A 27684-nucleotide genomic window follows, 5' to 3' on the forward strand; every position below is an offset into this window, starting at 1 on the left:
GGTGGAAGAGGGTCTTTTATAGTATATATTAGATAGTAGTTCTAAGCGGGTATTACTGATCTAAATTATATATTTGTTAGATGGATACTATTCCCTTACTATATATACATTATGCGTGGGATGAACTACCCAGATGCCAGGTGATAATGGCGAATAGATTTGTGAATGATGATTATGATGTGTAAGACTTGGAGATTAGTGTGAGTAAATGCATGGATGAGGCTCTGAAACTAGGTAGTACTGATGGGGCTGATAACTGGTGATGTATCTACCTATCCTTTATCAGGTGAATGGAGTAAGCTAGGCTGTTTCAATAATTTGCCCACTGTAAGCCCCAATTAGCGATGTGAATATAACATATTAAAATTTGGGCAGGATCTAAGCCACCAGTGGGGTCGCGGCGCTAGTAATCATAAGTTTATGGTGAGTAGCTTCATTAAGACATGCATCCGTCACGAATGTGGGCGTCTAAATGGCGCGACCAGCAATGCAGACAACGAACTATGCAGCTTCATTATCACCACCCTTCTCAAACAACTCCTCAATACTCTCCAAGCTCTTCCCCTTCGTCTCCGGCATCAGCACACACACCGCCACCGCCACAAGCGTCGAGAACCCATACAAGAAATACGGACCTGACGGAGACCGATGCAGAAACAAAGGGGCAGTAAGTGTGACGATAAAGTTAACAATCCAATTAGCAAGCAGTTCTACTGCACATACCTTTGCCCGGAGTCGAGTGGGAATGATCTCTGAGGCGTAGATCTTGCCGACCTAAAGAGAACCACATCAGCTAAACAGTTTGTGCAACTCGAAGAAAAGTACTCACCACAGCCCACGACCAGGAAAAGTTTGCCACAAAGATGAATATCAGCACCACCACGGCCCATTGAGCGGAGTGAGACTCGAGGGTGACAGCATGGTGGGTGGTGTGACCGTAACGGGCGTACAGTGCTCCAATAATGATGAAACAGATGGACATTGCTGATCCCCCGGTGATCAAGGGCTTGCGGCGCCCCCATCGGTCTACCCAGATCTGGGCGGGGATGGTGAAGACCAACATGACAATACCGATGATGCCGGATGACAGGAAGGACGCCTTAGTGGATGTAAAACCCGCTTGTTGAAAAAGTATAGGTGCATAGTATAGGACAACGTCGATCTGTAGTCGGTTAGTCCAGTGTCTAGAGGCCCGGTCGAGAACCATGAGCACATTGGTGGGGAAGTGGGACGAAGCTGGACTCACCCCTGTCAATTGCTGAAAAGTCATCAGAAACACTCCAAGGGATGTACGACCAATGTACTTCCGACCAAAGATCTCCGCCATACTAGCGGTCGGTCGCCGCTGGTCAGACTGCAGACTGTCCTGAATCTCCCGTAGCTCCTCGTCCACCGTAGATACAGGGCGCAGTTTACGCAAAACGTGACGTGCATCTTCGTTGCGGCCGACCTGCACCAGCCACCGAGGCGAGAATGGCAGCATAAGCATCACGACCGACAGCACCGCAGCCATGATGGCCTGGATAATGAACGGCACCCTCCATGACATGCTACCATTGAGATACTGTGTCCCATAGGTGATAAAGTACCCCGCCATAATGCCAAAAACCACGTAGAGCTGAAGTGAGCAAGCCACCACGCCCCGCACATCTGCAGGGGCTATCTCCACCAGGTACACGGTGGTGACGGAAATGGCTTGGCCCATGCCGACCCCGGTAATCAGCCGGGCGACGATCAGGCTAGCGAAATTAGGCGAGCAGGCGGATATTATGGTCCCTGCCAGTGAGAGCAGGCTGCCGATGAGAATTCCGTACTTTCTCGAGATGCGGTCCGAGACATGGCCACTCGCCAGAGAGGATGCGGATGACGAAAGGAGGATACAAGCGACGTAGACACCCTGCTGCGTAGACGATAATCGGCCAATAGAGGATTCAAATTGGGGCATTTGCGTGATCGGACCAATCGAACCTGAAAGTGTGAGTTTCGGGGCCATGGCGTGAGGGAAGTGAACAGACCTGTGTCCAGGCCATACAAGAGCCCGGCCAGGGCGACATGGCCAGCAATGAGGAAAACCTTCCCCTTGGGCGAAACCATCGGATGAGACTGGTGCGGTTGAAAGAGAGCGAGACGGAAATAGATGTTTTGACTGAGGAAGAAGACGATTTGAAGCGACCTCCTTTTTGCATGGGCTTCATTCACCCCCTCTCTAAGGTAGCATCGCCTAACTTGCTCTTAGACAACAGAATGGTCGCGGGCGTCGGAGTTGCGAGGACAGTCATTTGCGGTCTGGACTAATACCCCTGTAATTGAGAGTGACTCTGATAGGATAGTGCAGCAATATATGCATTTTGTGCGCAGCATGATCGACCCCGAGCGGTCAGATCAGTGCCTCAGCGAGGTGGGATCACCGTTGGATTTAGATTGCAGCTTCAGCCCGAGACACCAAAGGCGGGGAGGTAGTGCAGCCCAGCCACCAATCATCCCTAGGAATGACTCGAATTGAATCTAAGTTGAGGTTACATTCACTCGCATGCTGCCTCTAGCGCTTATGCCGATCACTGCTCGCCATATGGGCCAACCCTGTACACAGTCACACCTATCGCTGGGCACCGAGCCGGTCTCGCGAGTCTTCAGGGCCAGTCTCCTTGCGTACATGCGATTTTAAATGCAATTGTCACACGCGGAATAAGCGGGTGCAATCCACGAGCCTCGTAATCCAGGAAGTTGCGTACCCGTTCTGGTGGCACGCATCTGACTGACTAGAACTATACCTTCAATAGCAGGTCTTACTCATCTCGGTCAGTAAAGACCACCAAACGCAGGGGTTTATCGCCTAATTGCATCGGAATCGCCGCCTCATGTAGGAACGCGAGGAAGACATTCGCGCACCGGGTAGTCCACGATGTAACTAGCGGCGACCAGGGTACGCAAGCCGAATATGTAATGTTGCATTGTCGCAATAAAGCGCCCTGGAAGGGAAACAGTTTTATAGGTCATCCGCACGCGCGAGCTGAGGCCCAGACATGATGTTTACCTCGTATGGACAAGTATACTGACCGGGATTTGACGCAACATTTGCCGTCGGCTAATTTTTCGCTGACGAAAACCACAGCTAGATGGTCTCGCCAGTGAAGTACCAAAGGGATTCCAGTGTTGACGACGGCGAAATTCGTAATGCCAGTGAATGCATGAGGATCGCCGAGCTGAAAACCCCAAGTATTTAAGGGCCTTGGTTCCTTCACTGCCGAGCAGTTTGTAGGAACACTTAAAACAAAGAGAAAAGAGTCTCTGAACGGATTATAGCCATGGATATCAAAAAGTGCGGTCTGGGTGCGAATGGTATGTTTGTCTTTCACTGAAAGTCTTATCATCTAGTTGACGTACCATTCCAGTCCCAACCTTCTATGACCCATCTGACATCGAGTCCATCCGTGCCTCTGTCTTCAATAATGGTATAGCATTTGTGGAGGGGTGTGAGGAAGAGGCCTTAGTAGGTCTTGCTCACCAACTGGGACAAGTCGTGAGACCGCGGAATGAGGAAACACCCGGCAGTGGTGTAAGTCGAATTCGATTTGCATCAGATTTGGTGGGAAATGGATACAGCTCTGAAGGTTCGTCCTTGAAACGACAATAGTTTAGCAGGTCGTAGACTGACGTACAGATCACAGAGCTATTCTTCCATACCGATCGCAGCGGATGGGACGAACCCCCGCGCATTTTGATGTCAACTCTCCGTTCTCAGTCAGAGTCCGGGGGCGAGTCATTGCTGGTTGACGGCCAGAATGTCCTCAACGCTCTTAGGCAACATGATGAGGATCTGTACAACCTATTCACTAGTTCAAAGCATACCAGCTTCCGTGCCGATGATGGAACGTTCGTGCCACGGGCCATGGTCGACAAAGAGACTGGAATCTTTCGCTTCCGGTTCGATGACGGCATTCAGATGTCGGCATCTATGGTTGTTGGCTTCACCAAGCTGCAGGATATCATCTATCAGCATGCCTATTTCGTATCCCTGCGACCCGGTCAGGGTTATGTGCTAGATAACCACCGGTACCTGCATGGGCGAGCCTCCTTCACTGGTTCACGGGAGTTGTTACGAGTCCTTGTCAGGCCCCCCTCCCCACCTAGCGAGAAGGTAATCTTGTTTGACATTGACGGCACACTCTGTCGGTCAGAGGCTCTCAGCATTGACGCATATTATTCCTGTGTGAGCGACATTGTGGGAAAGGACATCAATCATGCAAATACCCCGGTCAACTTGCACGGACGAACTGATCTTGGCCTGCTGCACGACATTTTGGATTATCACCAAGTATCCCTGAAGGATCAAGTGGTGGAGGAATTCCTCAAACTCCACCCACAGTATCTGGAGCGTTCTTTGTCCAAGGGTCTTCCATCGGTGATATGCCCCGGCGCACAGGAAATGCTCAGCTGGTTGATTAGGGAGAATGAGAACTCCGGCCAACCGAAGTTCCAGTTGGGTCTCATTACGGGCAATTCTCGTCCCAACGCGTTGCTAAAACTCCGCGGGGCGGGAGTTGACACCAGCATATTCGACCTTGACATCTCGTCATTCGGGGACAGCCACCATAATCGACTATCATTGTTTCAAGATTCCCTCTCAAAATTGAAGGTCCGCTTTGGCTCTCATATACGCGCAAAAGACGTTCTAGTCGTTGGAGACACACCCCTTGACGTGGAATGTGCGAAGCAAGCTGGTTGCTCAGTCGTGGCTGTTGCGACAGGGAACTATAAGATGGAGGAGCTGGCTTCGCTGAAGCCTAATTTCTGCTGCAGTCAGCTGACTGAAACGAAGGAATACCTTCTGCAGGCGGCCTTTTAGGTGCTACTGCCAGTGTCAATAATTATCTTTCACACGCACATTATGAAAAGGCCACACACTTTGTATCGCAGGTGATTAGAACAGAATATTGGAGTGCAAGGTAGAAAGAAGCCTCATTCGCCTCAGTATAAATATGTATAGGCTGTAAACACTCCATATTGGTCGAAAGTATCAATGATTATTTCATACCGTTCTCGGGTGGCCTTCGAATGGTGATTCCACCTAAATGCGCTCTGATTCCAAGGTCGAGCCAATTATTTCCTGAATTTCTCCGGCCGCAGTACCAGCCAGAACGCCCACCCCAACTATTCCACCATCGCTGGCCTCTCGAAGGAAGACACTCTTCCCTTCACCCTGTGGTCCAGCACTAAGAATCAATCGGTCGATATGTCGCTGAATTCGGTCCTTGTAGTGAGGGTAGTGCTGGATCACACCACCAGACACGGCCACAACCAGCTCCTCCGGCCCTTTTTGCCAACCGGGTATCACTGCTTTGGAATCTGACACTGTATCATACTGAGTGCTTATCGATTTGCCTGGTTTGTGATTTTCATCATCCGGTTCTAAGTGTGCTGTGCTCTTCAAATTTACCTCGCCAGTGCATGCTAAAAGACCAACCGTCGCTGCAGCAACCAAGGCAGATGATCTCTCTTGGACTGCCGCAGCGATTATTCGAATATGTCCAGCGAAGTCGGGGGTCCACATCCAGTCACTCGAGGATGGTGACGGGAGGTGGTTTGACAGTGCCACGGCCAGATGTTCGTTTGAGGAGCTCGAAGCCACCACAAGCGACAAAAACTCTGTAGATAGTGAGTTCCTTTCGACCAGTTTCTCTGGCAATGAAGAATTTGGGATCTTCTTCACTCCGTGAAACCAATCATAAGAGATTATGCGGACGAGCTCGCCAATGTAACGGCCACCAACCATATACTCTAGTGGCTGGAAACCGGGACGGTTGGAATGTTCTTCCAGTTCAGCATCCCACTTGGTTACGATACCGAGCTTCTCCAAAGGCCCGGTTGCTCCGTGGAGGGTCCATTCAGTCGAAACGATGGTCTCATCCGCTTCTGGCTGCTTTTCTCGGATATGGGCCACTTTTGATTCCTGTAGGTCAGCAAGTTTCATGGGAATAGCAGAGTTACAGCCGGCGCCGACGATGAGCCCCATGACAACTCGAGTATTGGGAAGGGCCCTTATCGAGTATGCCAGAGAAGCTAATGTAGCGACCGTATCATTGGTCATGACCGTGACCTTCAACTTCGGTAGACAGTAAGTCTTGCGACGCTTAGTGGGCATGTCACCTGAGTCCTGATCAGACCGCCGGGTGTGACATTCATATCCATCCAGCAAGGCTTGGTGGAGATTCAGGGAAGAGCTCAAGGCGAACCCCTTGCCTGTGGGCATAAGAATGGCCTCATTGAGGAACTTTTGCCTGCGATCAGTTAACCCCACACTACGCTTTATGATAGGCAAGATACGAACTTAGTAGGAAAACAAAAAGAAATTCCCATGATGAGCTCCTTTGGTGCATCGCCTTTAGAGTTGGCGAGATCATCCGCGATGACTTCGGCAATGCAGTCACCAATCCAGGCGAATAGGGACTGGGCTTGGTCACGTCGGAGCCGCTCTTCGATGGGCCACGCCTTCTCCAGGGTTCGTCTTACATGAGGTTGTCTTCCGACTGGCTGATGCCCCAGCAGTTCAATGAAGGCGACTCGGAGATAGGAGAGGCCGAGATAGACAGCCAGATAGCGACCGGTTTCATGGCCAGTTGGCAGCCGGGTGATGGCGGTGGGGAAGAACTGCTCCGATGAGCTGGCTGCCAGCTCTTGGTATGTGTGTGACAGACGATGGGAGAGGTCATAGAGTGTGTCATGATCTATACGGAGGGGATGCAGGAACTCTTGGAGATTAGGATCCAACTTTCCCATCTTGGCGGATGATTCCTTGCCCCGGGGAGTTGCAAGGATAATCAATTATCTAGAAGTAGTTATGGATGGAAGGAACCCAAGGCGGGCGGCGGGGACGAGCCGCCGGTGCGTGGCTTTTGTTTCATTCCCCGTGGCTCTTTGCCGCGGTGGTTCCACGGGTCTTCATGCAAGGGGCAAGCAACCCTTGTATAAACGAAGGAAATCAATACTGCGCAGATACTCTATGCTGGATTTGATATACTCAACATAAGTGACAAGGTAGATATATTCTTAGGGTTTGGAGAGTGCCTACTCGACACTTTATTTTCATAAATTTCTCCCGATCCTGCGATGGCCGACAGATCGCATATCTTATCAATTATGATATTATTCTATACTACGGTGAGAGTCGCAAATGACTAGCATCAATTTATCTACCAGGGACTAAAAGGTGGTCTCTATGATAGTATCTGGAACGTTGTATGCGTGGGTACTCTATCTTGATCTGATTTATAGAGATGCAGTTGAAGGCTTCAGCGACTACTAGTTAATAAAAACAATATTATGTCAGATGATATTTTTATAGTTAGTTAAATAACTAGTTATAGTTATTAGTGCGGGCTCATATGAGTAATACGCGGAGTGGATGGAAGCCCTGAAGGTTTGATCCAGGCCGTTTAAGTCCGAGTAAGCACCGGTGCCCCTCAGACCGGGGAATCTGACAGGAAGCACTTTCTTTTCGAGTTCATCAGGGAGAAGAAAGCTGCAACATTGAGTTCACAAAAGATTTGTGAACTTATAGGCTGTATCAGAAGCCCTTTCTTTTATAGTTATTCCAACTATCTACCATCTACTCCCCAGCCTTCACAAGATGACACAAAATAAAGCTGCCTGGATTACAGCTCCTACTGAACATCCCTTCACTATCCAGGAGGCCCCATATCCCACACCAGGATCCGGAGAGATCGTGGTCCAGAATGCTGCTATTTCTATTGTGCGATCAATTCACTGATTTCCATCGATTTCAGCTAATCTTCTTTTTACGTAGAATCCCGCTGACTGGAAAGTTCAGTAAGAACTTTACAGATATCACGCAGCGTACAATGGAATCTAACCATATCTACAGAACATATGGTGCCCCTTGGCTGAAAAACTGGCCATTTGTTTTGGGCACAGATGTCGCTGGAGTGGTGGTTGATGTAGGCCCCGATGTGGTCCGCTTCACCAAAGGTCAGAGGGTCGTTGCGTAAGTACATTTGCCTGGATTGATTAAATTTCAATTAGATCTGATCCGTTCTGCTCTAGGTATTGCCACTGTCTAGGGACCGGGAATCCCGCCAACTCAGGATTCCAGTTATACACCTTGGTAAAAGAAACCACCGTGGCAGGAATCCCATACTCAACCACCTTTGAGGAAGCATCCGTCCTACCGCAGGCTATCTCGACTGCTGCGGCAGGTCTGTTCCTCAAAGAAAGCCTTGATCTGCCCATCCCCCCTCCTACTGGTGTGAAGCCGACAGGCAAATCGATTCTTGTCTGGGGTGGCGCGTCTTCAGTCGGTGCAACAACAATCCAACTCGCAGTAGCAGCAGGTCTAACAGTGATCACAACTGCATCGGCCCATAACCATGAATTGGTAAAGTCTCTTGGTGCAACTGCTGTTTTTGACTACAAGTCCCCTACTGTCGTTGACGATGTTGTCAATGCGCTCACTAATACTGAGTTCATTGGTGTCTACGATGCTGTTTCTGAACCTGCAAGTCTTGAACTGGTGCGTGCGGTCCTGGACCAGTTGAAAGCAGATGTTAAGACTATATGTGTTATACCTTACGATAAACCTACGGAACGGTTTGCGCCTATATTCAGTGAGTCTCCTTGTGACTCCTTCCACCCACTTGACTCCCCCTACATCTTACTAACGCCCTTTCCCATTTAGTCAGTTCCAACTTTCTGACTTTTGACTCAAACAAACATGTCGCGGAGGGTATCTGGAGAGACTTTGTCTTCAAAGCCCTAGAAACTGGACGCCTTCAACCGAAGCCGGACCCTGAGGTGGTTGGGAAAGGGCTGGAAAAGGTCCAGGAAGCTGTTGACATCTTAAAGAAGGGCGTCTCGGCTAAGAAGATCGTTGTCACTCTGTGATCGTCGAGATGCTATCAAGTTTATAGGAAAGTCTTTTGGCCCAGGTTGCGTTATACAGTAGATAAGGGTTATTGACAAGTCGAAGAATATATTAGTGTCTACCCAGGAATAGATGAGCCAGGAGCACCCTGTCCCCGGTCCTCCGAATAGTTGTCGAAGAAATTCTGAATCATCAGCCCACCCGCCGCATCCAGAAATTCGGCGTTGAATGACCCAGGAGCATATCCAGACATGTTATCATCCAGCCCTAACGTATTAGGTTTGAAAGCTTGTTGGTCGTTTGTAGGACACCAGAGGGCTCGGAAAGACCCCGGTAGCTGGCTGGAAGCATAGGGAGCCATGTCGCTGGGAACGGCAATTCCATGACCGTGCTCTACCGAATGTCAGCCACGTTCACCGGTGTGCAAGGACTTAATCTTCTTGAGGAATGTAGAGAGTGGTGGGGTCATACCAAGTATATTTTGGAGCACGTCTCTAGCTCGCAAGGCCATATCATGGGAAGAACCCAGGCTCCCTAAACAGTTCACCGCACGTTGTATTTGACATTTCCATGTCGGCGCCAAGCTATGTGCTGGCTCGTAGATATAGGACGTCGCTTGGACAAAGCTGGCCGTTAGCAGCCAGCAGGTCGCATACCAGGTCAGGCCGCGGCGGCGGTTGCTCGTTGACTCAAGAAAGCTGCAGATAGAAGCGACACACTCGTCTGCCGCGGTGAGACAGGCAGCGACTGGACCTGTGGAGGTGGCCAACTCGGATTTAGCTGCAATGCTTTGGAAGAGAAAGGGGCGGTTGATAACAATGCGCAGGTGGAACGAGCGCCATAGAAGCACTCGACGCGGGATGTCGAAACGCGGTTCTAGAGAAACGCTGAGCCCAAAATGGGGCGGTAATTCATGGTACCAGGTGTGTATACGCTGCTCTAAATCCGCAGCTTTTTGTTGAGTAGGTAAATGGTGCGTCAATAGCTCTACCTGAACGACATTGGCGATTTTCGCGAGATTCACTTGCGCTATGAGGCAAGAAGTGATAGTTGGGCCGGTGCCACATTCAGGAAGTTCATCCATGTCTACTGCTAGATCATGGTCATCGACATTAGCTGGCAAATGAACATTCACCCCAACAAGCGAGACGGCTGGTCGGCCAAGAGTCAGCTGAACGCCTGACACGAATATAAAGAGTGTCCACCAGACGCGTCGGCGGATCTCCATCGTGAAAGGGGAAGTACTAGGCATGCCAAATTCGCGGTGCAAGCCGATGGCAAGTGCCATACTCCAGCCTATACCGATCACAATAAAAGCAGCATTTGGCTTGTTACGTTTCTGCATATAGTTGGCCATGAGTACTATGGCTTGCACATAGCTGAGAGATCCTTTCTCGAGGACGTCCATTGACAGATGCTTGCGTGCTTCTTTGAAAAATGGTATATCCACTTTGGTGCCTTGCGAATCTCCGACGAAAGCACCAATGGCGAGTACGATATTGTACAAGATGGGCCAAGAACCATCGCGTGGCTTTGCTAGGGCACCTGCTCGTGGTTAGACATTCGCTTATTGATTGTTGTGACGAAGAGCTACCTGAAACCCTAGCACGAAAGGTTCCCTCATGCAAGATGGGATATGCGGGATGATAGATAGCAAAATAGTCATCAAGATAGCGGAGTACATCTGCTCGTCTCTGCTGTGCAGTGCAGATGGTGCCACCATCCATGTCGTCATCAAGGCAAGACAACGGGCTGAAGCTAGTAAGTGGTAAATATAGTGGAAGTGACTGGAGAAATTTGAGGGCCGCTATGCCAGACTGTGGCCCTGTATAGCCGGCCTTGTGCGGGTCGACCGTCAAAAAGCCCATGCCGTCGGTAGAGTTGTCAAAGTCCTGGGACTCGTCGAACTCATAGTCTTCGGCGTTGCTGGGTTCTGCAAAACTAGCAGGAGGCTGCTCCGTTGCATGAGTAACCTCGCTGAGGTGCTTCTGTCTCTGTGGGCCTTGCTGGATAGCGGTGATAGAGTCGTGTTGAGAGCGAACGGTTTGAAGTGCATCCTGGAGATCAACTGATGGAAGATAGATGGCCCATGCCCGTTCCATGTCAGCCCTCAGGCGCTCTAACTCATGAAGACGTCTATATAAATTAGTATTGATGAAGTAACCAATATTGAAGCTAGTTGATAGGCCAACCTTTGCAGAGTAGAAAGACGTTGGGATGGTGAGGAGTAACGACATGATTTGGCATCCCGACGACAGTTGTTGCAATTTTCGTTGCCAGAGCAGCGTATCTTGCGTCGCTTGCATTCATCACAAGCAAAGGTCTTCCGAAGAATGCGTCGAGACTGAGAGATGTCCATTTCCACGGGTGTAGTTCAAGGGAAGAATGAAGAAGTCAATTGTGGCGAACGGAGATTTCCCCGGGCGACGCCAAGACGGCTCCCCGCAGAGTCCGGGGATACCGACATCTACACTCACAACGTTGTTCAATGCGAATTTGATATGAGTCCTGATTGTCAAGTACACGTATTGTCTATGAGGCAATAAGTTCAAGATTGGCAGTCTATACGACATGCAGAGGAAGCTACGTGGCAAAAGGCAACGGTTTACCCATCCGGCATCCACTCATCGGCACCCGGAAATAGCCCCGATGCACGACGGCGATAGATCCGTTGCTCTCTGCACGGCTCGGACCCAATGACATATTGCAGATTTCGGCTGATTCTGCAGGCCATTTAAACAATGAAACCACGGCAAGACCCGGCTGAATTGGTATTCAGTACTCGATTCACACACAATCTGAAGAAACCCATCATGTCTCTCGAAGGAAAAGTTGCGATTGTCACTGGCGGAGCGCGCGGAATCGGCGCCGGCATCGTCCGCAGTTTGAGTGAACAGGGTGCAAAGGTAATTAGCAGCAAATACTGTCAATCTGCAAAACATTAATGGTTCTAACACAGTCGATGCAGGTGGCATTCAACTACGTCTCCCCATCTTCGCGCGAAGCTGCAAATGCGCTTATCGAATCGCTCCGACAAGACAACCATGAAGCCGTTGCAGTTCAAGCCGACATCACCGACCCAAAGGCCCCGAAGATGATCATACAAGCAGCTCTTGATGCTTTCCAGACAGACCGAATTGATATCCTTGTGAACAACGCTGGCGCGGGTGACAACCGGCCGCTGGAAGAAGTTACCATGGAAAGCTACATGCACCTGATGGACGTCAACGTGCGAGCGGTGGTCTTCATGACACAGGCTATACTTCCATACATACCCCGCGGCGGTCGAATTATCAATTTGTCGTCTATATCTTCTAGGGGCGGTTATGCCACCCAGTCTGTGTATGCAGCCAGTAAAGCAGCAGTGGAGGGTCTCACACGGGTGTGGGCAACAGAACTTGGTCATAAATACGGAGTAACCGTGAATGCGGTCAATCCCGGCCCTGTTGATACAGATATGTATCAGGCAGCTGGAGAAGTGCATTTGAAGCGGATGGAGGAGCAGAACAAGAAGGTCCCGGCTGGGCAGCGATGTGGAACCGTGCGAGATATCGGGGACATTGTGTCGTTCTTGGCTGAAGAGAGGTCCCGATGGGTGACGGGAGATGTGATATGCGCTAATGGTGGGATGTTGTATATTTAAACAGAGGCTTATTTACTCAGACAGAGAATTAATAGACTTGGCTATTGATTATGGTTTTTGACCGAGTTTTTGCCTTAGAGCTACAGGTTAACATCTTCGGGCTCGATACTACGCTTGTGGTCCTTAGAACAAAACCACCCCGCCATCACGGCAGCAAGGTCGCCACTACCCCAACATAATCCTGAAACTCATCGCTTCGAGTTGCTCAGGATATTCACTATTCTCCATGGGGGAGGCTAAGTCTCTGACGAAGCCTAGTGGATGCTATCGGGAAAATCCCCGGCGTTTATCACGGCGATAGCTCCGCGAGCCGAGTCCCACAGTCAGGGCTCGTCCCGGTCATCGGCCCCAAATATGAGCTCGTGGAAAACATATTCATCCGAATGAGGCCACAACTTGACCTGTAGATGTGGATTCAACATTGGTTACCTCTAATCAACTCATTTTTCCAGAGCCCGAATTAGCAAGCATTTGGTCTTCGTGCTGCCGGTACTAGATAGTAGTCATCTGTAGATGGGTCCGCGGACCCGAACCACCAGGAAATAACTGCTACTCAAACCTTTAAATTCAATTATGGCTATATCCCGGCGGCTTGCCTCTCGGACAACATTGGACCGGGACTAGGCAAGAAACTGGGGGTGCCCATCGTAAAACATTGGCATGAATGCCGAATTGACAGCCTATGCGGGGGCTATGTCTGGGGTTCTGGGGTAATATAAAACGCCTTTCCTTCTTCGTATATGGTGCTCTTCTTTCTTTTTTTCCCTCCTCATACTCTGCTGAGGGTTCTTCTTCTCATTCCTTTCACAGTTTGTTCCCATCTTTAGTCACACCCTATTTCTATTTTCATGAGTTTTACCCTTCACAGACATGTCGGCCCCCTCAACTGGTTGCCACCGAAAGGTTGCCTCTCAGCAGCCTACGTGTGACGAGATCGAATCCGCATCACGCTCAAAGATCCTCACCGAAGCCGATTGCTACTCAGAACTTGGATTTTTGTTCCCATCCTCTAAAAAATGGACGATAATCATTGTCATATTCCTCGTGCAGACATCCATGAACTTCAATACCAGCCTTTACTCCAATGCCATATCCGGAATCTCCGAAGAATTCAACGTGAGCAAGCAGGCGGCTCGTTGCGGTGCAATGATCTTTCTCATCTTATATGCCTTCGGGTGTGAGCTCTGGGCACCCTGGAGTGAAGAGATGGGCCGGAAACCTATCCTTCAACTGAGTCTTTTCCTGGTCAACATATGGCAAATCCCCGTCGGTATTGCTCCCAACTTTGCTACCATCATGGTTGGTCGGGCTCTTGGTGGGATCTGTACAGCCGGCGGCTCCGTGACGTTGGGAATGATAGCAGATCTATGGGAGCCTGAAGACCAGCAGTATGCAGTGGCATGTGTGGTGTTTTCGTCTGTTGGTGGATCAGTCCTTGGTCCTGTGGTCGGGGGCTTCGTGGAAGCATACCTCCCGTGGCGATGGAACATCTGGATCCAGCTTATCTTCGGTGGCTTCGTCCAGCTGGCTCATTTGATCCTCGTTCCAGAAACAAGAACATCGGTTATGATTGATAGGATTGCCAAGCGGCGGCGAGAAAAGGGGGAGAATGTGTACGGCCCGACTGAATTGATACCTCTCAAGGACCGCTTCTCAGGGAAGGAGATTGTCGGGACCTGGCTTCGACCGTTCCACATGCTGCTCACCGAGCCCATCGTGCTGTGTCTCTCCCTGTTAAGTGGCTTTACTGACGCTCTGATCTTTATATTCATTCAATCCTTCGGACTCGTGTACGCACAATGGAACTTCAGTGCCGTTGCTGTTGGTCTTTCCTTTCTTCCCATCATGATAGGCTACGTTATCACCTGGATCATGGTCATCCCAGTGATCAAACGCAACATTCACGAACGTCGCAGCAAGCCCAACGACGAGAGGGCCCAATACGAATCTCGACTCTGGTGGCTTCTTTACACTGCCCCGTGTCTTCCCATTGGACTTATTGGTTTTGCATGGACAAGTCTTCCGCAGGCACATTGGATTGGCAGTATGTTCTTTTCAGCTTTGGTCGGAATTGCCAACTTTAGCATTTTCATGGCCACCATCGACTACATGATTTGTGCTTATGGTCCCTACTCGGCGTCTGCTACAGGAGGTAATGGGTGGGCTAGAGATTTTTTGGCTGGTGTGTTGACTGTACCTGCGACGCCCTTTTATGAAAGTATGGCAACCCTCAATGTAGACCTGTTTGCCTGTGTATAGTGGCTGACAAATCCGTCAGATATTGGTGGTGACTATCATTTGGAATATGCGTCGACAATCCTATGTAAGTAACTTTTGGTCCTGCTGCAGCAAATTACTGATCCAAACCATAGTCTGCATATCCATATTCCTTGTCGCGACTGTTTATGTCGTCTACTTCTATGGACCTACCCTTCGCAAACGATCACCATTCGCCCAGAAGCTATTGCACGCTAGGACAGACATACACGCAACAATGGAACACAGAAAGTAGTGCTAGCAACACGCTAGTGATGGCCATTAGGATATTTAGTGGGCCAGGATACTTGGAGACCTTGCATTAGGTGGTATGCTACTTCCGAATTGGAGTTCGCGCATGCTAGCCAGGAATTTTAGCAATTCGCCTGGTCACAGGATTTGTCCAACATTACCAAGTCAACTTACCATCTCTCGTCTACTCTGGTCATTGGAATGAATGCAGTGAAACATGATCGAATCATGTACGGGGATTGAAGTGACGTAGCGGAGGGATGTCTGTAAGGGGTATAGAGAATCGGTCCACCGAGTAGGCTTGGTGTCCGTCAAAGAAAGTCATTACTCGCAATTTAGGTCTCATTTCACCTGAATGAGAAAAAGTGGAACATTACTAATGATATAAATAATAGCCCAGGAAGCTGACATTCAGGACGTAAAATATATATCGTCGGCACACTAAAGGCTAGACCAAAAAGGATATATTGCATGTACTGTCAACCGGGCGCCGGAGAGATATGTGTCCCAACATACTAGTAAATCCCATTTGGGTTTCTGCTATTCTGAGTGGCTTTTCAATGTGGTACTTGCTGCCTTGTCACTCCACGAACAGAGTCAAAAAGAATCCCAAAAATGCCTTTTCCCAAGCCCTCGCTCTCATCCAATTTGCATACACTAGCTTCCAGCCTGCCAAAGACACGGTCTTCCCTTAACCTATACTCCTCCCTCAGAGGCAAAAGTTCGAAGATCCGCTGGCATTCCATCGCCGAATCTCGACTTGGCTGACCGTAATTCTCAAGCAGGATATGCCGCTGTTCGGTAGAACACATCCTCAATGCCTGGATAATAACCCAAGAGCACTTATTCTCCTGTATATCGGTGCCAATCTTCCCAGTCAGACGGTGGTTACCGAAGATATCTAGATACTCATTCTGAAACTGGTAAAAACTGCCCAGCGGGACAAGAATATCCCGTGTTTGCTGGATATTATTGGGCGTGTCGAGTTGTAAATACTGCAAGGCAAGAAGAACCGATAGGTAAAAGCCGTAGTATCCCCCCTTCAACTCGCATATAGTATCATACTCTGCCATGTTCCATTGTTCGGTGCTCCGGTTATCGGAAGCAATGCCGTCACATTCTTGTCCAATTTCAGTCAAGAAAGCGAATTCGTGAAAAGTCTCCATTATTTTTAGATATGCTGGGTATTTTTGGAAATGTAGCTTTAGAAGGAAGAAAATTGATGACTTAAGTATATCACCGTCGTTTACTGCCTTCATCCCGACTGATGCGCGTCGATACCAGCACGGCTTGCCCCTGCGAGTTGATGAGTTATCCATGATATCATCATGCATCAACAAATATGCCTGAAGTGACTCAACAAGCCACCCGAGTATACAGAGGTCGTGAAACTCTTGCTCGGTTATAGGGAGGTTCAAGGTCGACAGGCCCGTTTGAGGGACAGAGAGCCCGCGGAGCATTTTGCCGTTCGTTGAATTCTCATAGAAGCACTACTTTCATGTTATAATGATGAGGTGCAAGTGCGTTTCTGGGAGAATGGATCAATTTCCTACCTTCTCGACGTGAGTGATCACTTCATGAGATGCTCCTTTCGAGGCAAAATGTTCCTTAACATTTTCGACGAGCTCCGCGAGGACAGCGTCAAACTTGCTGCGATCAACCGTAAAGGCCATTATGTCTCAGGGAGCTATAGAGATAGTGAACAGGGTCCGGATGAAGTACAAGTACAGCTTGTCAAATTCTGGGCGGGATAAAGTTGAGTTTGACACTAATCCATGGTCATGAGCGCAAGACCGCGTGTACAGACTCGACAACCCTCGAGGGACTCTAAACTTCCTGCTTTCCTTGACACGATATGCAACAAACCTGTTCCGCAACACATGTTTGCACATCGGTCTGCAACGCCTTGACGTAACGGGTAGCTTACTCGTTCTATAATGGATCCTTGCATGCGAGGCCCAATAGAACCCGATGTCACTGGAATATAGTTTTCCGACCTGCCCTGTATATCACCCTTAATAGTGAGACGCCTCAATTTATCGTACGGTTCATTTCAGAAGGAGAACCTAATCATGCCTACCTCATCGGTACACAGCAGCTTTACCACATGAAACATTCCACCCACCTGTACACGTCCATGCCTTACATGCGGGAAGCCTTTTCACCAAAAACCCACACATTCTCACTCGCTCCCTCTCTTCCTCGAGATTCCTTTACTCGTACTTACCTTCACTGAACTGACGAAATGTCGAAATCATATCAGGATCTTGGGCTATGGAATTTGCGGAACGTGGGAGGTTATCATGTCTCACCCCACCGGTGCATGCGCAAAGACTTGATATATCGCTCGGCCAACTTGGATTCTATTGGGCATCCCGGGGCTCATATACTGCAATCACAACTAGGGATCAAAATTATTTTTGATCTCAGAAGCACAGTGGAGCACATAAGGCCAAAGGTGCTGCTTGATGGAGCTGTTGTGTCTTTGCCCGCCCTCGCGAACCCTGATCCCGAAACCCTCCAGACCTATTTTGAGGGAATATCTAAATCACCAGCGGAATCAGTCGCTCGCTTATACATCCATACCGTCAATAACTCGGTGAAGTGTTTCAGAGCTATATTCGAGTATATCAGAGATAATCCCTCGTGCCCTGTGCTAGTGCACTGTGAGCTTGGAAAGGACCGAACAGGTGTCTTTATCTCTCTGCTCTTGTTCGTCCTTGGTGTGTGCGAGACGGATATAATCTACGACTACACTTTATCGCAGGACGAGATTAAGGATATTATCCACGAGAGAAAAGCGAAACTTTTCAAGACTGCTTTCATGGACGGGATTTCGGTTTCACCAATTGCCCTTGAGAATCATTTCAAGGCACTCCCGGGCTCTATGAAGCTGTTTCTTTCTTACCTGAGAGAGACGTATCGTGACGGTCGGGGTTATCTATCGTCACTTGGATTCAGTGATGTTGACTATGCTACTATCTACAACAATCTGACGGTGAATCTCTAACCACATTTTGTAGAGTGTAGAAATGGCTTTGAATGACATACACGTTTCTTAATTTCACGTTTCGGTTCCTACGTCCTTTCTTTACATCCCTTCTCTACCTCAATAGACTTGGAACCTCACTAAGCACAATCCTTTATGCATTCAGATTTTGTAAGTCCAATTCACTATCTGAGGCATCATGCCATCCGCATATGGCTATCAAGCGATGGTCCATATATAACACTCTTGATCCCTTTCCGTGCCACAACATTCTTGAACGCCTCTTCCGCCTTCTCAAAGTCAAATTCATGCGTCACCAAGCCATCAACCCGGACCCGTCCAGAACTCAGCAGTCCAATAGCCAATCTATAGTCGCCCGGCCCATACCGAAAACTCCCCTTGAAGGCGATCACCTTATCGCAGACCATTCCAACTGGGAAAGCCACAGTAGGCTTTCCAAGTCCAACCTGCACTAAAGTACCTCCAGATGCAAGGACGTCAATCACACACGCAAGACAAGCTTCTGCCCCTGAGGCATCAAGAACAACATCAACGCCCTCAGGTAAACCCGTGAGAGCACGAATCTGCGCTTCATTACTACTACCCCCCTCCGCCTGGGCTGTCTGCATCCGATAAGTATGCGTTGCGCCATAACGACGCGCACATTCTAGTCTCTCCTCCACAACATCAACAGCTACTACCGTACTAGCTCCAAACGCAGCAGCCACGGCACAGCAAAGTAATCCGACCGGTCCAGCACCAAATACCACCACATTGCGATTTTGCATGTCGCCTCCCAAACGACAGGCATGTACTGCGACACTCAAGGGTTCGACCAGCGCACCATTACGAAAGGACACAGTGTCGGGCAGCTTATAGCAGCATTGAGCAGGAACCCGATAATATGTGCACAGAGTACCGTTGACGGGGGGTGTGGCAGCAAACTGCATGGACGTGCAGAGATTGTATCTGCCGCTGCGGCAGTACGAGCAGACGTTGCAGGAGATTCCAGGCTCCAAGGCTACACGATCATTTAATTTCAGTCCATCGACATTGCTTCCTGTAGCCACGATCACGCCAGAGGACTCGTGGCCGAGAACAAGGGGCTGGGTGACTTCGTATCGACCGAGCTTTCCATGCTGCCAGTAATGGATCTGCGTGAAGACGGTGTCAGAAGATTATATCTATCATAGATGAGAAGAAACATTCACGTACATCTGAACCACAGAGACCGGTGGCTACCACGCGGACAAGAACATCCCGATCAGATTCTATATTTCGCGCTCAGAGTAGGTGAAAGTGCCTCCCGGGTGCAGAACCAACGCACGGTTTATCGATAGCTGCGGTGTTGGCATATTGGTATCCTCTATAATGATTAATCGGAGAGATTTCTGGTCTATGCATCCATGCACTGCTTTGGTCTAATCTTATAGATCAAACATCGTCTCACGTTGCATACAGCTTGAGCGGTGATTGGCCCGGCGCTATCGCCGAACGAATCAACGGTGCCACAGGCTGGAAATATCCCCGAGAGCCCTTCCCCACCACTACCCCACACTTGTCCAGTTGTCCATCGATTCCCCCGCGTCTCGGGGGTATCGCCGTCTAATTTTTGAAGTATGGCAAAAATGTGATCCAAAGGAGAGATAAATCACATAAATATGGCACTTCCCCATTCCTTTCAAAGGTGTATATTATCCTTTTACAACGTTGCGCACATCTAACACAATGGAAATCCTCCAACAAAAGCCCACCAACTACGCCATCCACACCAGCCCAGCCAACGACCTGCGGCTAGTGGAATGCGAAATCCCCAAGATCGCACCAACCGAGTGCCTAGTGCACGTTCGCGCGACCGGAATCTGTGGCTCTGATGTGCACTTCTGGAAACATGGCCATATCGGGCCCATGATCGTGACGGGCGACAACGGACTAGGGCACGAGAGTGCCGGCGTGGTACTACAAGTCGGCGAGGCCGTTACACGCTTCAAGCCTGGTAAGTCCATCACCAGCCCACTTACAACCACCCACTAACCATTCCAACCTCCAGGTGACCGCGTCGCCCTCGAATGCGGCGTCCCCTGCTCCAAACCCACCTGCGATTTTTGCCGAACAGGTCTCTACCACGCCTGTCCGGACGTGGTCTTCTTCTCCACACCCCCGCACCATGGTACTCTGCGCAGATACCACGCCCACCCTGAGGCCTGGCTCCACAAGATCCCCGACCACGTCTCCTTCGAAGAGGGTTCTCTTCTCGAGCCACTGACCGTCGCGCTGGCGGGTATTGATCGCTCTGGATTACGACTCGCCGATCCACTCGTTATCTGCGGCGCTGGACCCATTGGTCTGGTCACTCTACTCGCTGCCAACGCCGCTGGCGCTGAGCCCATCGTTATTACCGACCTCGATGAGAACCGTCTCGCAAAGGCCAAAGAGCTGGTTCCCCGCGTCCGACCGATCAAGGTAGAAAGGGGCGAGAGCTCGGCGGATCTTGGTCAACGGATCATATCCGAGCTGGGACAGGAGGCGAAGCTTGTTATGGAGTGTACGGGTGTGGAGAGTAGTGTGCATGCTGGTATCTATGTAAGTTTTCTCCTCCTTTTCCCTAATCCACAAATATCTGTGTCTCCGGTGATAGGTGACTGACTGATTGATACAGGCCACCCGCTTCGGAGGCACCGTGTTCGTGATCGGAGTCGGAAAAGACTTCCAAAACATTCCGTTCATGCACATGTCCGCCAAGGAAATCAACCTCAAGTTCCAGTATAGATACCATGATATCTACCCCAAGTCGATTGCTCTGGTCGCTGCGGGTATGATTGATCTCAAGCCGCTGGTGTCGCATCGGTATAAGTTGGAGGAGGGGTTGCAGGCGTTTGATACGGCTAGCAACCCTCGTTCGGGGGCGATTAAGGTGCAGATTTTGGATGATTAATCATAGATAGTAGATAAATAGAGAAATTTGACTGTGTTAACTTGATGTAACGTGCCGAGAACATAGTTCGATCCTAGGATCCTTGGTGATAGGCTTACTACTTCTCATCAAGTTGAATCAAGGTAACCATATCTCTACCAAACTATCTTCGAATTTCCTTGTGATGTACATCCGTCCGCTAAAGTCAGCAGACCCCCACATACGACCCCTCACACATAGCCTGAACTAAGATGTCCGATTTCTAGAACTAAGCCTTCGCCTTTAACACCCTCTGCTCCTCCGCCCAAGCAAGCGCACTCTTCCTCACACTCTCCTCACCAACCTCCGAGAAAATATCCACTCCAATTCTAGCCGGGAAGTTCATCCGCTGGTGTCGCTCCAGTGACTCGATAGTAGAGAATGCGTCATCGGGGAGGAGGAAATCTTTTCAGTGCATATCAGCATATAGAAGAACTATGTACATGAGGGCAAACAGGGGGGATTACCTTGGAAGTTACTCTCGATTCTCTCTGGGGTCACGGACTTGGGAAGCACGACGGTTCCGCGTTGTACAGCCCAGCTGATTAGGACTTGTGCGGGGGTTTTGTTTAGTTTCTTGGCTGTTTCGATGACGAGGGGGTCATCGACGGCGCTGGATTATCTGTTAGTGGATTGTGGTATGTGAAGATAGAATATGGGGTGCATACCGGGGGATGTTATAGATATTGTTGCCTAAAGGGGAGTAGCCTGCTATTACGATTCCCTGTACATTGTCAACTTAGTATGAGAGCCATTGTGTCAAAAATGTGGAGTATCTTACCTTCTGCGTCGACCACTCCAGCAGATCCTTCTGCTGAAGAAACGGGTGAGCTTCGATCTGGTTGACTGCGGGGGTTATCTTCGCTCTATGGATACTGTCAGCTTTGTTACAGACATAGTAACAAGCACACTCACGTCTTCAACAACTCCTCAATCTTCTCGCGAGTAAAGTTGCTCACTCCGATCGAGCGAACTTTCCCCTTCTCGACTAGCTTCTCCATAGCAGCCCATGTATCCTTGATCGGAACATCCACGACATCAATCAGACCCGTTTGTTCATTAACGGGCTGGATAGTGGTTGTTGAGTATCTGAAAGCGACAGGCCAGTGGATCTAACATTTCTTAGCACCACTTCAACAGCTTGGACGCATCGTCAACATACAAGATACAGATCAAGATAATCAGTCTGCAAATCAGCGAGCGATTTATCCACAGCCTCTTCGACGTTCTCAGGATGGTGGTGGGTGTTCCATAGCTTGCTGGTAAGCTACATATACATGTTAGCGATGTATCATGTACTCTGATTCGGTTTGAGGCATTGCTTACGAAAATGTCCTTCCGCGGAACGCCAGACTGTCTGATCCCATCACCCACTTCTTGTTCGTTGCCGTACACTGCTGCCGCGTCGATGTGCCGATAGCCGCATTTCAAGGCTGCGATGACGGCATCGCGGACTTCGTCTTTCTTCGATTGCTATTTATCCGTCAGGCATGAACAGGATTCATTTTGCGTAAAGGTAATTGACGCACCCACGTTCCTAGGCCAACGGCAGGCATGTCGTAGCCTGTGTTGAGCTTGAAGGTGCGACCTAATGCCATCTTTATAAAACCGTTGTTTTATAGTAGGTGACTTGTTGGAAAGAGTAGAAGGGCCACAGTAAATGAGAGTGCGAACGGTGGAAAGTGTATATTTGAGCAACTATGCGGAGGTAGTAATGATATAACTATCGTCTATTTTGAGGTTACATTTCTTCGAGTAGGAAGAATATAGATCGCGTATAAATAATGCGGTTGTCGGAAAAGTAGTAGGGTATCCGGATGCTTTTCCGGGCTATTTTCCGAGCTTCCCATAGGATAATATCCCACGCTGTGGGGCAGTGGAAGAGATCGCCAATATCCATAGTAGTTATTTTCCCGTAGGACTCCCATAAGGTAATGAGAAGCAGATATAACGCAAAATCAGGATGAAAATTTCAAGTTTGTCGGAACGGCTAAAGGTGTTGAAGGAGGCTTCCATGGCTTCCGGTTACAAAAATCCAGATGCTCGGCACACGGTATAGTCGCAGTGACCAGGTCGATAGCAATGCAATAGTCCATGTTATTGAGAGCTGCGCAACTCGCAATTTGGCGTATACATAAGGAGTGCTTCAGGTGTCACAGGGTAGCGGAGAAGCATGATCTACCTGGATACAAAACAAAGATAAATGTTTTAGGATTGATTACCATATCCTCAAGCAGATCTACTCCCGGGCGCAACCCGGGAGTACCCTTGTGCATCAGATGCGTAGGTGATACCATCCGCGATTCTGCTGTAACAGTTATCTTCCCACCTTCAGTTGTTGCATCTGATGTGTCAGTCCTCGCCCAGTAAAATATGTTAGCAGAAAAGATAGTATCAAACACACCACAATAAGTAGTATTCACTTGATACAGGTCTTCGGTGTCTGCAATTTGGCAAAGAAACATGAGTGTTAATGAGGATAGGGAACATAGATCAGAGAAGAGTGAAATAAGAGCAGACTCAGACGGTATGATAGATATCTCCTGTTGACTAAAGCATACAGAGCATAAGCCGTAGGTCAATCTCACTCAGGTTTTAGGGCCAGGAAAGACATGTAAATCAAATTATGCGTAATCATAAGTGGCAGAGCAATATCATACCACTGTAGTCATGTGATGCCACTCGGAATCTTCAGTGTTTTGCAAGCGTTGAAATCATTGGTCAACATCTCCGCCCTATACTGCAGGGACTCCAAAAGTCAAAAGTGGGGAAGAGCCCTGTTTTGCTTCTCCTCGGCATTTGAGAACAGCTCATGGTCTGGGGAAAGATTAAGTCCCCAACAACACCTCTCAGACATCCATTGACTTTCTATCTCGATACCCATCTTGACATATACTATCGCTTATCTAGAGTATGCCTGATTTCGCTTATTAAACTCAATTACCTTTAATGTCTCTTCTGTTGACTCTTCGTGACAGCCAAGAGACCGGCTACAGCCAAGGCGGGCTATCCAAGCCAACCAGCCCAACGATTCGTCCACGGATTGCCTCTATCTGCATCCGGGTCTAGAATGGCTCAACCCTGTCGGTCCTTCTTTCCCTCCCCAATCCTGCCTTTCCGGGAAACACTCTCGCGGACCCCGCCGTGGGCGAGTCATCATGATAAGAGCCTTCTCCGCGGGGTTTCTTCTAAATCCACCCATGCATGCATGTCTTTACGCCCTTTATAGATAGTCTGCTACTTCCCCTCACTTCTCCTCCCAGTGACACCACGCTTGGCTCATCATGCGCACTTCTTCGCAATCTTCTGGTCTCTGTCTGGCCTTGATGGTCATGTCTCTGGCCCTTCCAGCATCTGCTGAGAAGGTGCTAGGTGCTTACATCTTTGCTCGGCATGGAGACCGCACGGCTAAGGTGCTGAAGGACACGGAATTGACCGATCTGGGTTACCGTGAGGTCTATACCACTGGTACCTACTGGCGGAGCCGCTACATTGATTCGGACTCCTCTCTGCAGATCCAAAATATCAGTGAAGACATTGTCAAGCTGAGCCAGATCAGTGCCTCTACCCCGTCTGACGATGTGCTGCAAAATTCTGCCACAGGATTTTTGCAAGGAGTCTATCCGCCTGTCGGCTCGTCAGCCAACGAGACCTTGGCTGATGGAACAGTCGTCGACTCTCCCCTCGATGGGTACCAGCTGATCCCCTTGTCCATGACCGACTCGGGATCAAACAGCGAGGACACCACCTGGCTGCAGAGTGCGACCAATTGCCAGAATGCGGAAGTCAGCAGCAACAACTACTACAGCTCGTCCTTGTATAATTCACTTCTTGATTCTACCACCGATTTCTATCAATCGCTTTCGTCGCTATTGAACAGTACCTTCTCCGAATCTTCAATGAGCTTCAAGAATGCCTACACCATTTTTGATTACCTTAATGTCGGGTCCATTCACAATACCACCAATGTGCCAACAGCAGAGCAACTCCACCAGGCCTTCCTGCTGGCTAACATTGAGCAATACAACCTAGCTTACAACTCGTCCGAGCCCGTCCGAGCCGTAGCAGGCGCCATGCTGGCAGGTGACGTTCTTCAAGGCTTGAACAAGACGATCACATCCAAGGGGAAAACCAAGCTGAATATTCAGTTCGGCTCCTACGGCACGTTCCTCTCCTACTTTGGTCTGGCACAACTCCCTGCTGCGGACGTCAACTTCACTGGAATTCCCGACTATGCTTCCTCTATGGCATGGGAACTGGTGACGAACTCAACCTCAAGTGAATTTCCTTCCACTTCCGACATCAGTGTGCGATTCGTCTTCCATAACGGTACACTCAATGAGTCAAAGAACGATAGCCCTACTGAGTACCCACTTTACGGCCGGTCAAGTGCCACCATTCCCTGGTCCGACTTTGAGCGTCTGAGCACGAAGATTGCCGTCACATCGCAGTCGCAGTGGTGCCAGGCATGTGGTAACACTGATGGTCAATGTGCGTCTTACTCGACCAGCTCCAACACTACCTCTACTTCTACGCCTCAGCAGAAGTCAAGCAGTGGTATCTCCCGGCCGGTAGCGGGTGTTATCGGTGCAATGGTAACTTTGGCGGTCATTCTTGGTGCAGAGGCGCTCCTCCTTCTCGTGGGAGGATTCCGCATTACCAAGAAAGGCGCAGTTGCACAGAACGCAGCTGCCGACGAGGAAGACAAGACCTCTTAGGAGAGACTAAAAGCAGTGAGCATGTATTCTTGATGAGTTTGGATGAGCGATGATTTTATGATGGCTGGAGCATCGTGATTTCCAGTCTTGTGCTACTTTTTAACCAATAACTGGCTTCGTATCGGGATCCTGGTCCGAGTTATAATGAGCCTACATTAGCACTACAGTCTTTATGATATTCTACCAAGCTGACGCTGCCGTCATTCCAATATTCTGCGCCGCACCAAATATTCCTCGTAGCTATTTCCTCTTCCACCTCGGACTCTTTGTCAATAGCTGAACCGTCTCATTTCCGGTAGCCACATCTTCAAAGTAGATTGCATCAAAAATTGGGTCGAGGCCTGGATGCGACGAACACCCTGAACCATGGATGGATGCACTTCTGGTTCCACCACGGGGAGGCCCGCCATCGCGACACCTAAGCCGTTACATCATGACCTCGGCTGTTCTGGATACAATCGCAAAGTTTCTTCGATGACGAGGCACTCTTCTCTCCTTACGACTACCACTCCAGACACATCTACAGTCAATCTCCATGAGGGACTCCGGTGCGCTCTCCAGCCCGCGAACGCGACACCCGCAGCCAGTCTTACAGGCCCAGCATCTACTCAACCATGCAGGTCCTTATCCGCTTAACGATGGCCGCTCTGTTGGTCCTCACTGTACTCTGGGTCGGATCGCAAGTGAGCACAGTCCAGCAACAGCAGGAGGTTATCCCCGAAACAAATCCTCTGGAGGATGAATATCAATCCAGCAAACCTACCCAGTCTATACAGCCGGATATTGCAGACGTATCGCACACCCCTTCAGCAACGCCCTCCCCATCAATGGGTAGGAAGAAGCGTCCTTCGATAACGGACCTCCTTCCTTCATACCAGAAGGACACTGCATCCCCTCAATGGGTCATCGACAACATGCTGGACACGACGCAGACACCCATTGACGGCGTCATTGTCGTCGGGCGACTCAAGTTCGAAAGACCTGACTGGCTCATCAATGAATTGCCCGAGTGAGCGCTCCCCCCCCCCCCCTACACCTCATCCATACTTCTTGTATCACCATTGACAATTCCAGCTGGCGCCACGCAATCTACACGCGCGACGACCGGCGCCACCCCCTCAGCATCCCCAAAAACAAAGGCAAAGCCAGCACCGTCTACCTCCAGTACATCATCGACCACTACCACCATCTGCCCGCGACGATTGTGTTCCTGCACAACCACCGCAAACCAGGTCACACTGAGTTCCGCGACTACGGGAACGTGGCAGCCGTTACTTTTCTCCGACGGGATTTTGTGCAGAAGAACGGGTTCGCTAATCTCCGCTGTACTACTAGCAGTAGTTCTGGTTCCAATTCAAATGACGAATGTGGGAATGTGATCCGTCCGATTTCCGATGCCAACGAGACTAGTGCGCAAGTCACAACGATTGAGCAGGAGTATCCGGTCATTTGGAAGACGGTCTTCAATAGCACTGATGTGCCGGAGAAGATTGCGACGCCGTATTGTGGACAGTTTGCGGTGTCGAGGGAGCAGGTGCACAAGCGGCCCAGGGAGGAGTATATGAGGTATCAGCAGTGGGTGATGGAGACGAAGTTGAAAGATGAGGAGATTGAGCAGGTGATGGGGTCATTGTGGCATGTTATTTTTGGGAGGGAAGCTGTATAGTAAGTCGAGTTCATGTTTGTCAATGCTTGGGGTGATGTGTTTGCTGACTGGTGTTAGTTGTCCTGATACGGCCAAGTGTTTTGAGGATGTTTATGGGTTGTGATTTTTCAGTGATGTAGCTCCGTAATGAAATAGGGATACTAGATTTAATATAGTCAGTTATGCTCATATCGAGAGCAGCAGCAGCAGTAGTGGTACAAGTAGGGGTTAGTTGTAGAATAGATCAAGCGGAGGGGAGCTACGCTATTAATACTTACCGCCGCGCCGGCGCGACATGACGTGCGTGACCCACGCAAATTTCCAACTGCTTCAACTTCATCTCCGACTTC

At 49.5% G+C, this 27684-nt stretch overlaps 14 protein-coding genes across 14 annotated transcripts; 8 read left to right on the top strand and 6 right to left on the bottom strand.

The window, feature by feature from the left end:
- Nucleotides 1-371: 371 nt before the first annotated feature.
- On the bottom strand, nt 372-2398 carry BO79DRAFT_167895 (sugar porter family MFS transporter). Its single transcript, XM_025679399.1, has 4 exons — nt 2016-2398; nt 1247-1968; nt 830-1162; nt 372-774 (listed from the first exon to the last, which is right to left on the bottom strand). The coding sequence occupies exons 1-4, from the start codon at nt 2092-2094 to the stop codon at nt 502-504; spliced, it is 1407 nt and encodes a 468-aa protein (XP_025542685.1). The 5' UTR covers nt 2095-2398; the 3' UTR covers nt 372-501.
- Nucleotides 2399-3018: 620 nt separating this feature from the next.
- On the top strand, nt 3019-4975 carry BO79DRAFT_235808 (Clavaminate synthase-like protein). The gene is made up of 3 exons (XM_025684519.1): nt 3019-3339; nt 3393-3611; nt 3669-4975. Exons 1-3 carry the CDS (start codon nt 3306-3308, stop codon nt 4844-4846), a joined length of 1431 nt encoding a protein of 476 aa, XP_025542686.1. The 5' UTR covers nt 3019-3305; the 3' UTR covers nt 4847-4975.
- A 93-nt stretch (nt 4976-5068) lies between these two features.
- Nucleotides 5069-6777, bottom strand: BO79DRAFT_189651 (hexokinase family protein; the record flags this gene model as incomplete). The annotated part of the gene is made up of 2 exons (XM_025680680.1): nt 5069-6278; nt 6329-6777. 2 exons carry the CDS (start codon nt 6775-6777, stop codon nt 5069-5071), a joined length of 1659 nt encoding a protein of 552 aa, XP_025542687.1.
- A 697-nt stretch (nt 6778-7474) lies between these two features.
- Nucleotides 7475-8980, top strand: BO79DRAFT_285491 (zinc-binding alcohol dehydrogenase family protein). Its single transcript, XM_025688361.1, has 5 exons — nt 7475-7750; nt 7805-7827; nt 7883-8002; nt 8062-8621; nt 8693-8980. Exons 1-5 carry the CDS (start codon nt 7628-7630, stop codon nt 8896-8898), a joined length of 1032 nt encoding a protein of 343 aa, XP_025542688.1. The 5' UTR covers nt 7475-7627; the 3' UTR covers nt 8899-8980.
- On the bottom strand, nt 8693-11237 carry BO79DRAFT_278493 (putative C6 transcription factor; the record flags this gene model as incomplete). Its single annotated transcript, XM_025687909.1, has 4 exons — nt 8693-9271; nt 9350-10423; nt 10473-11014; nt 11071-11237. 4 exons carry the CDS (start codon nt 11235-11237, stop codon nt 8997-8999), a joined length of 2058 nt encoding a protein of 685 aa, XP_025542689.1. The 3' UTR covers nt 8693-8996.
- Nucleotides 11238-11691: 454 nt separating this feature from the next.
- BO79DRAFT_140818 (SDR family NAD(P)-dependent oxidoreductase) lies at nt 11692-12521 on the top strand (the record flags this gene model as incomplete). The annotated part of the gene is made up of 2 exons (XM_025678233.1): nt 11692-11784; nt 11847-12521. The coding sequence occupies 2 exons, from the start codon at nt 11692-11694 to the stop codon at nt 12519-12521; spliced, it is 768 nt and encodes a 255-aa protein (XP_025542690.1).
- Nucleotides 12522-13391: 870 nt separating this feature from the next.
- Nucleotides 13392-15033, top strand: BO79DRAFT_139951 (MFS multidrug transporter; the record flags this gene model as incomplete). The annotated part of the gene is made up of 3 exons (XM_025678210.1): nt 13392-14739; nt 14800-14844; nt 14894-15033. 3 exons carry the CDS (start codon nt 13392-13394, stop codon nt 15031-15033), a joined length of 1533 nt encoding a protein of 510 aa, XP_025542691.1.
- Nucleotides 15034-15586: 553 nt separating this feature from the next.
- On the bottom strand, nt 15587-16702 carry BO79DRAFT_139938 (FPP/GGPP synthase family protein; the record flags this gene model as incomplete). Its single annotated transcript, XM_025678207.1, has 2 exons — nt 15587-16519; nt 16583-16702. The coding sequence occupies 2 exons, from the start codon at nt 16700-16702 to the stop codon at nt 15587-15589; spliced, it is 1053 nt and encodes a 350-aa protein (XP_025542692.1).
- A 572-nt stretch (nt 16703-17274) lies between these two features.
- Nucleotides 17275-18039, top strand: BO79DRAFT_140396 (tyrosine-protein phosphatase; the record flags this gene model as incomplete). The annotated part of the gene is made up of 1 exon (XM_025678218.1): nt 17275-18039. One exon carries the CDS (start codon nt 17275-17277, stop codon nt 18037-18039), a length of 765 nt encoding a protein of 254 aa, XP_025542693.1.
- A 176-nt stretch (nt 18040-18215) lies between these two features.
- On the bottom strand, nt 18216-19373 carry BO79DRAFT_225679 (NAD(P)-dependent alcohol dehydrogenase; the record flags this gene model as incomplete). Its single annotated transcript, XM_025683748.1, has 3 exons — nt 18216-19172; nt 19234-19289; nt 19346-19373. 3 exons carry the CDS (start codon nt 19371-19373, stop codon nt 18216-18218), a joined length of 1041 nt encoding a protein of 346 aa, XP_025542694.1.
- Nucleotides 19374-19670: 297 nt separating this feature from the next.
- BO79DRAFT_278499 (NAD(P)-dependent alcohol dehydrogenase) lies at nt 19671-21075 on the top strand. The gene is made up of 3 exons (XM_025687910.1): nt 19671-20014; nt 20069-20601; nt 20678-21075. Exons 1-3 carry the CDS (start codon nt 19747-19749, stop codon nt 20951-20953), a joined length of 1077 nt encoding a protein of 358 aa, XP_025542695.1. The 5' UTR covers nt 19671-19746; the 3' UTR covers nt 20954-21075.
- Nucleotides 21076-21200: 125 nt separating this feature from the next.
- On the bottom strand, nt 21201-22569 carry BO79DRAFT_235811 (aldo/keto reductase family protein; the record flags this gene model as incomplete). The annotated part of the gene is made up of 8 exons (XM_025684520.1): nt 21201-21376; nt 21439-21584; nt 21640-21695; nt 21753-21837; nt 21887-22083; nt 22134-22238; nt 22298-22444; nt 22501-22569. 8 exons carry the CDS (start codon nt 22567-22569, stop codon nt 21201-21203), a joined length of 981 nt encoding a protein of 326 aa, XP_025542696.1.
- Nucleotides 22570-24180: 1611 nt separating this feature from the next.
- BO79DRAFT_207597 (histidine acid phosphatase) lies at nt 24181-25894 on the top strand. The gene has a single exon (XM_025682207.1). It carries the CDS (start codon nt 24256-24258, stop codon nt 25687-25689), a length of 1434 nt encoding a protein of 477 aa, XP_025542697.1. The 5' UTR covers nt 24181-24255; the 3' UTR covers nt 25690-25894.
- Nucleotides 25895-26303: 409 nt separating this feature from the next.
- BO79DRAFT_278504 (DUF3431 domain-containing protein) lies at nt 26304-27458 on the top strand (the record flags this gene model as incomplete). Its single annotated transcript, XM_025687912.1, has 3 exons — nt 26304-26698; nt 26764-27354; nt 27413-27458. 3 exons carry the CDS (start codon nt 26304-26306, stop codon nt 27456-27458), a joined length of 1032 nt encoding a protein of 343 aa, XP_025542698.1.
- Between the last annotated feature and the right edge of the window lie 226 nt (nt 27459-27684).

The sequence above is a fragment of the Aspergillus costaricaensis genome, assembly GCF_003184835.1.
Source record: "Aspergillus costaricaensis CBS 115574 unplaced genomic scaffold BO79scaffold_6, whole genome shotgun sequence".
Taxonomy (NCBI): Eukaryota; Fungi; Ascomycota; class Eurotiomycetes; order Eurotiales; family Aspergillaceae; genus Aspergillus; species Aspergillus costaricensis.

Bases quoted from the DNA above. Each gene is read 5' to 3' on its own strand.
- BO79DRAFT_278499 (XM_025687910.1), top strand. From the start codon at position 19,747: ATGGAAATCCTCCAACAAAAGCCCACCAACTACGCCATCCACACCAGC. The intron at 20,015-20,068 runs GTAAGTCCATCA...TCCAACCTCCAG, and splicing joins CGTTACACGCTTCAAGCCTG to GTGACCGCGTCGCCCTCGAA. The intron at 20,602-20,677 runs GTAAGTTTTCTC...TGATTGATACAG, and splicing joins GTGTGCATGCTGGTATCTAT to GCCACCCGCTTCGGAGGCAC.
- BO79DRAFT_167895 (XM_025679399.1), bottom strand. From the start codon at position 2,094: ATGGTTTCGCCCAAGGGGAAGGTTTTCCTCATTGCTGGCCATGTCGCC. The intron at 1,969-2,015 runs GTCTGTTCACTT...TCACACTTTCAG, and splicing joins CTTGTATGGCCTGGACACAG to GTTCGATTGGTCCGATCACG. The intron at 775-829 runs GTGAGTACTTTT...GGTTCTCTTTAG, and splicing joins TTTCCTGGTCGTGGGCTGTG to GTCGGCAAGATCTACGCCTC.
- BO79DRAFT_235808 (XM_025684519.1), top strand. From the start codon at position 3,306: ATGGATATCAAAAAGTGCGGTCTGGGTGCGAATG. The intron at 3,340-3,392 runs GTATGTTTGTCT...GTACCATTCCAG, and splicing joins GTGCGGTCTGGGTGCGAATG to TCCCAACCTTCTATGACCCA. The intron at 3,612-3,668 runs GTTCGTCCTTGA...TACAGATCACAG, and splicing joins AAATGGATACAGCTCTGAAG to AGCTATTCTTCCATACCGAT.
- BO79DRAFT_285491 (XM_025688361.1), top strand. From the start codon at position 7,628: ATGACACAAAATAAAGCTGCCTGGATTACAGCTCCTACTGAACATCCC. The intron at 7,828-7,882 runs GTAAGAACTTTA...CCATATCTACAG, and splicing joins CCCGCTGACTGGAAAGTTCA to AACATATGGTGCCCCTTGGC. The intron at 8,003-8,061 runs GTAAGTACATTT...GTTCTGCTCTAG, and splicing joins AAAGGTCAGAGGGTCGTTGC to GTATTGCCACTGTCTAGGGA.
- BO79DRAFT_207597 (XM_025682207.1), top strand. From the start codon at position 24,256: ATGCGCACTTCTTCGCAATCTTCTGGTCTCTGTCTGGCCTTGATGGTC.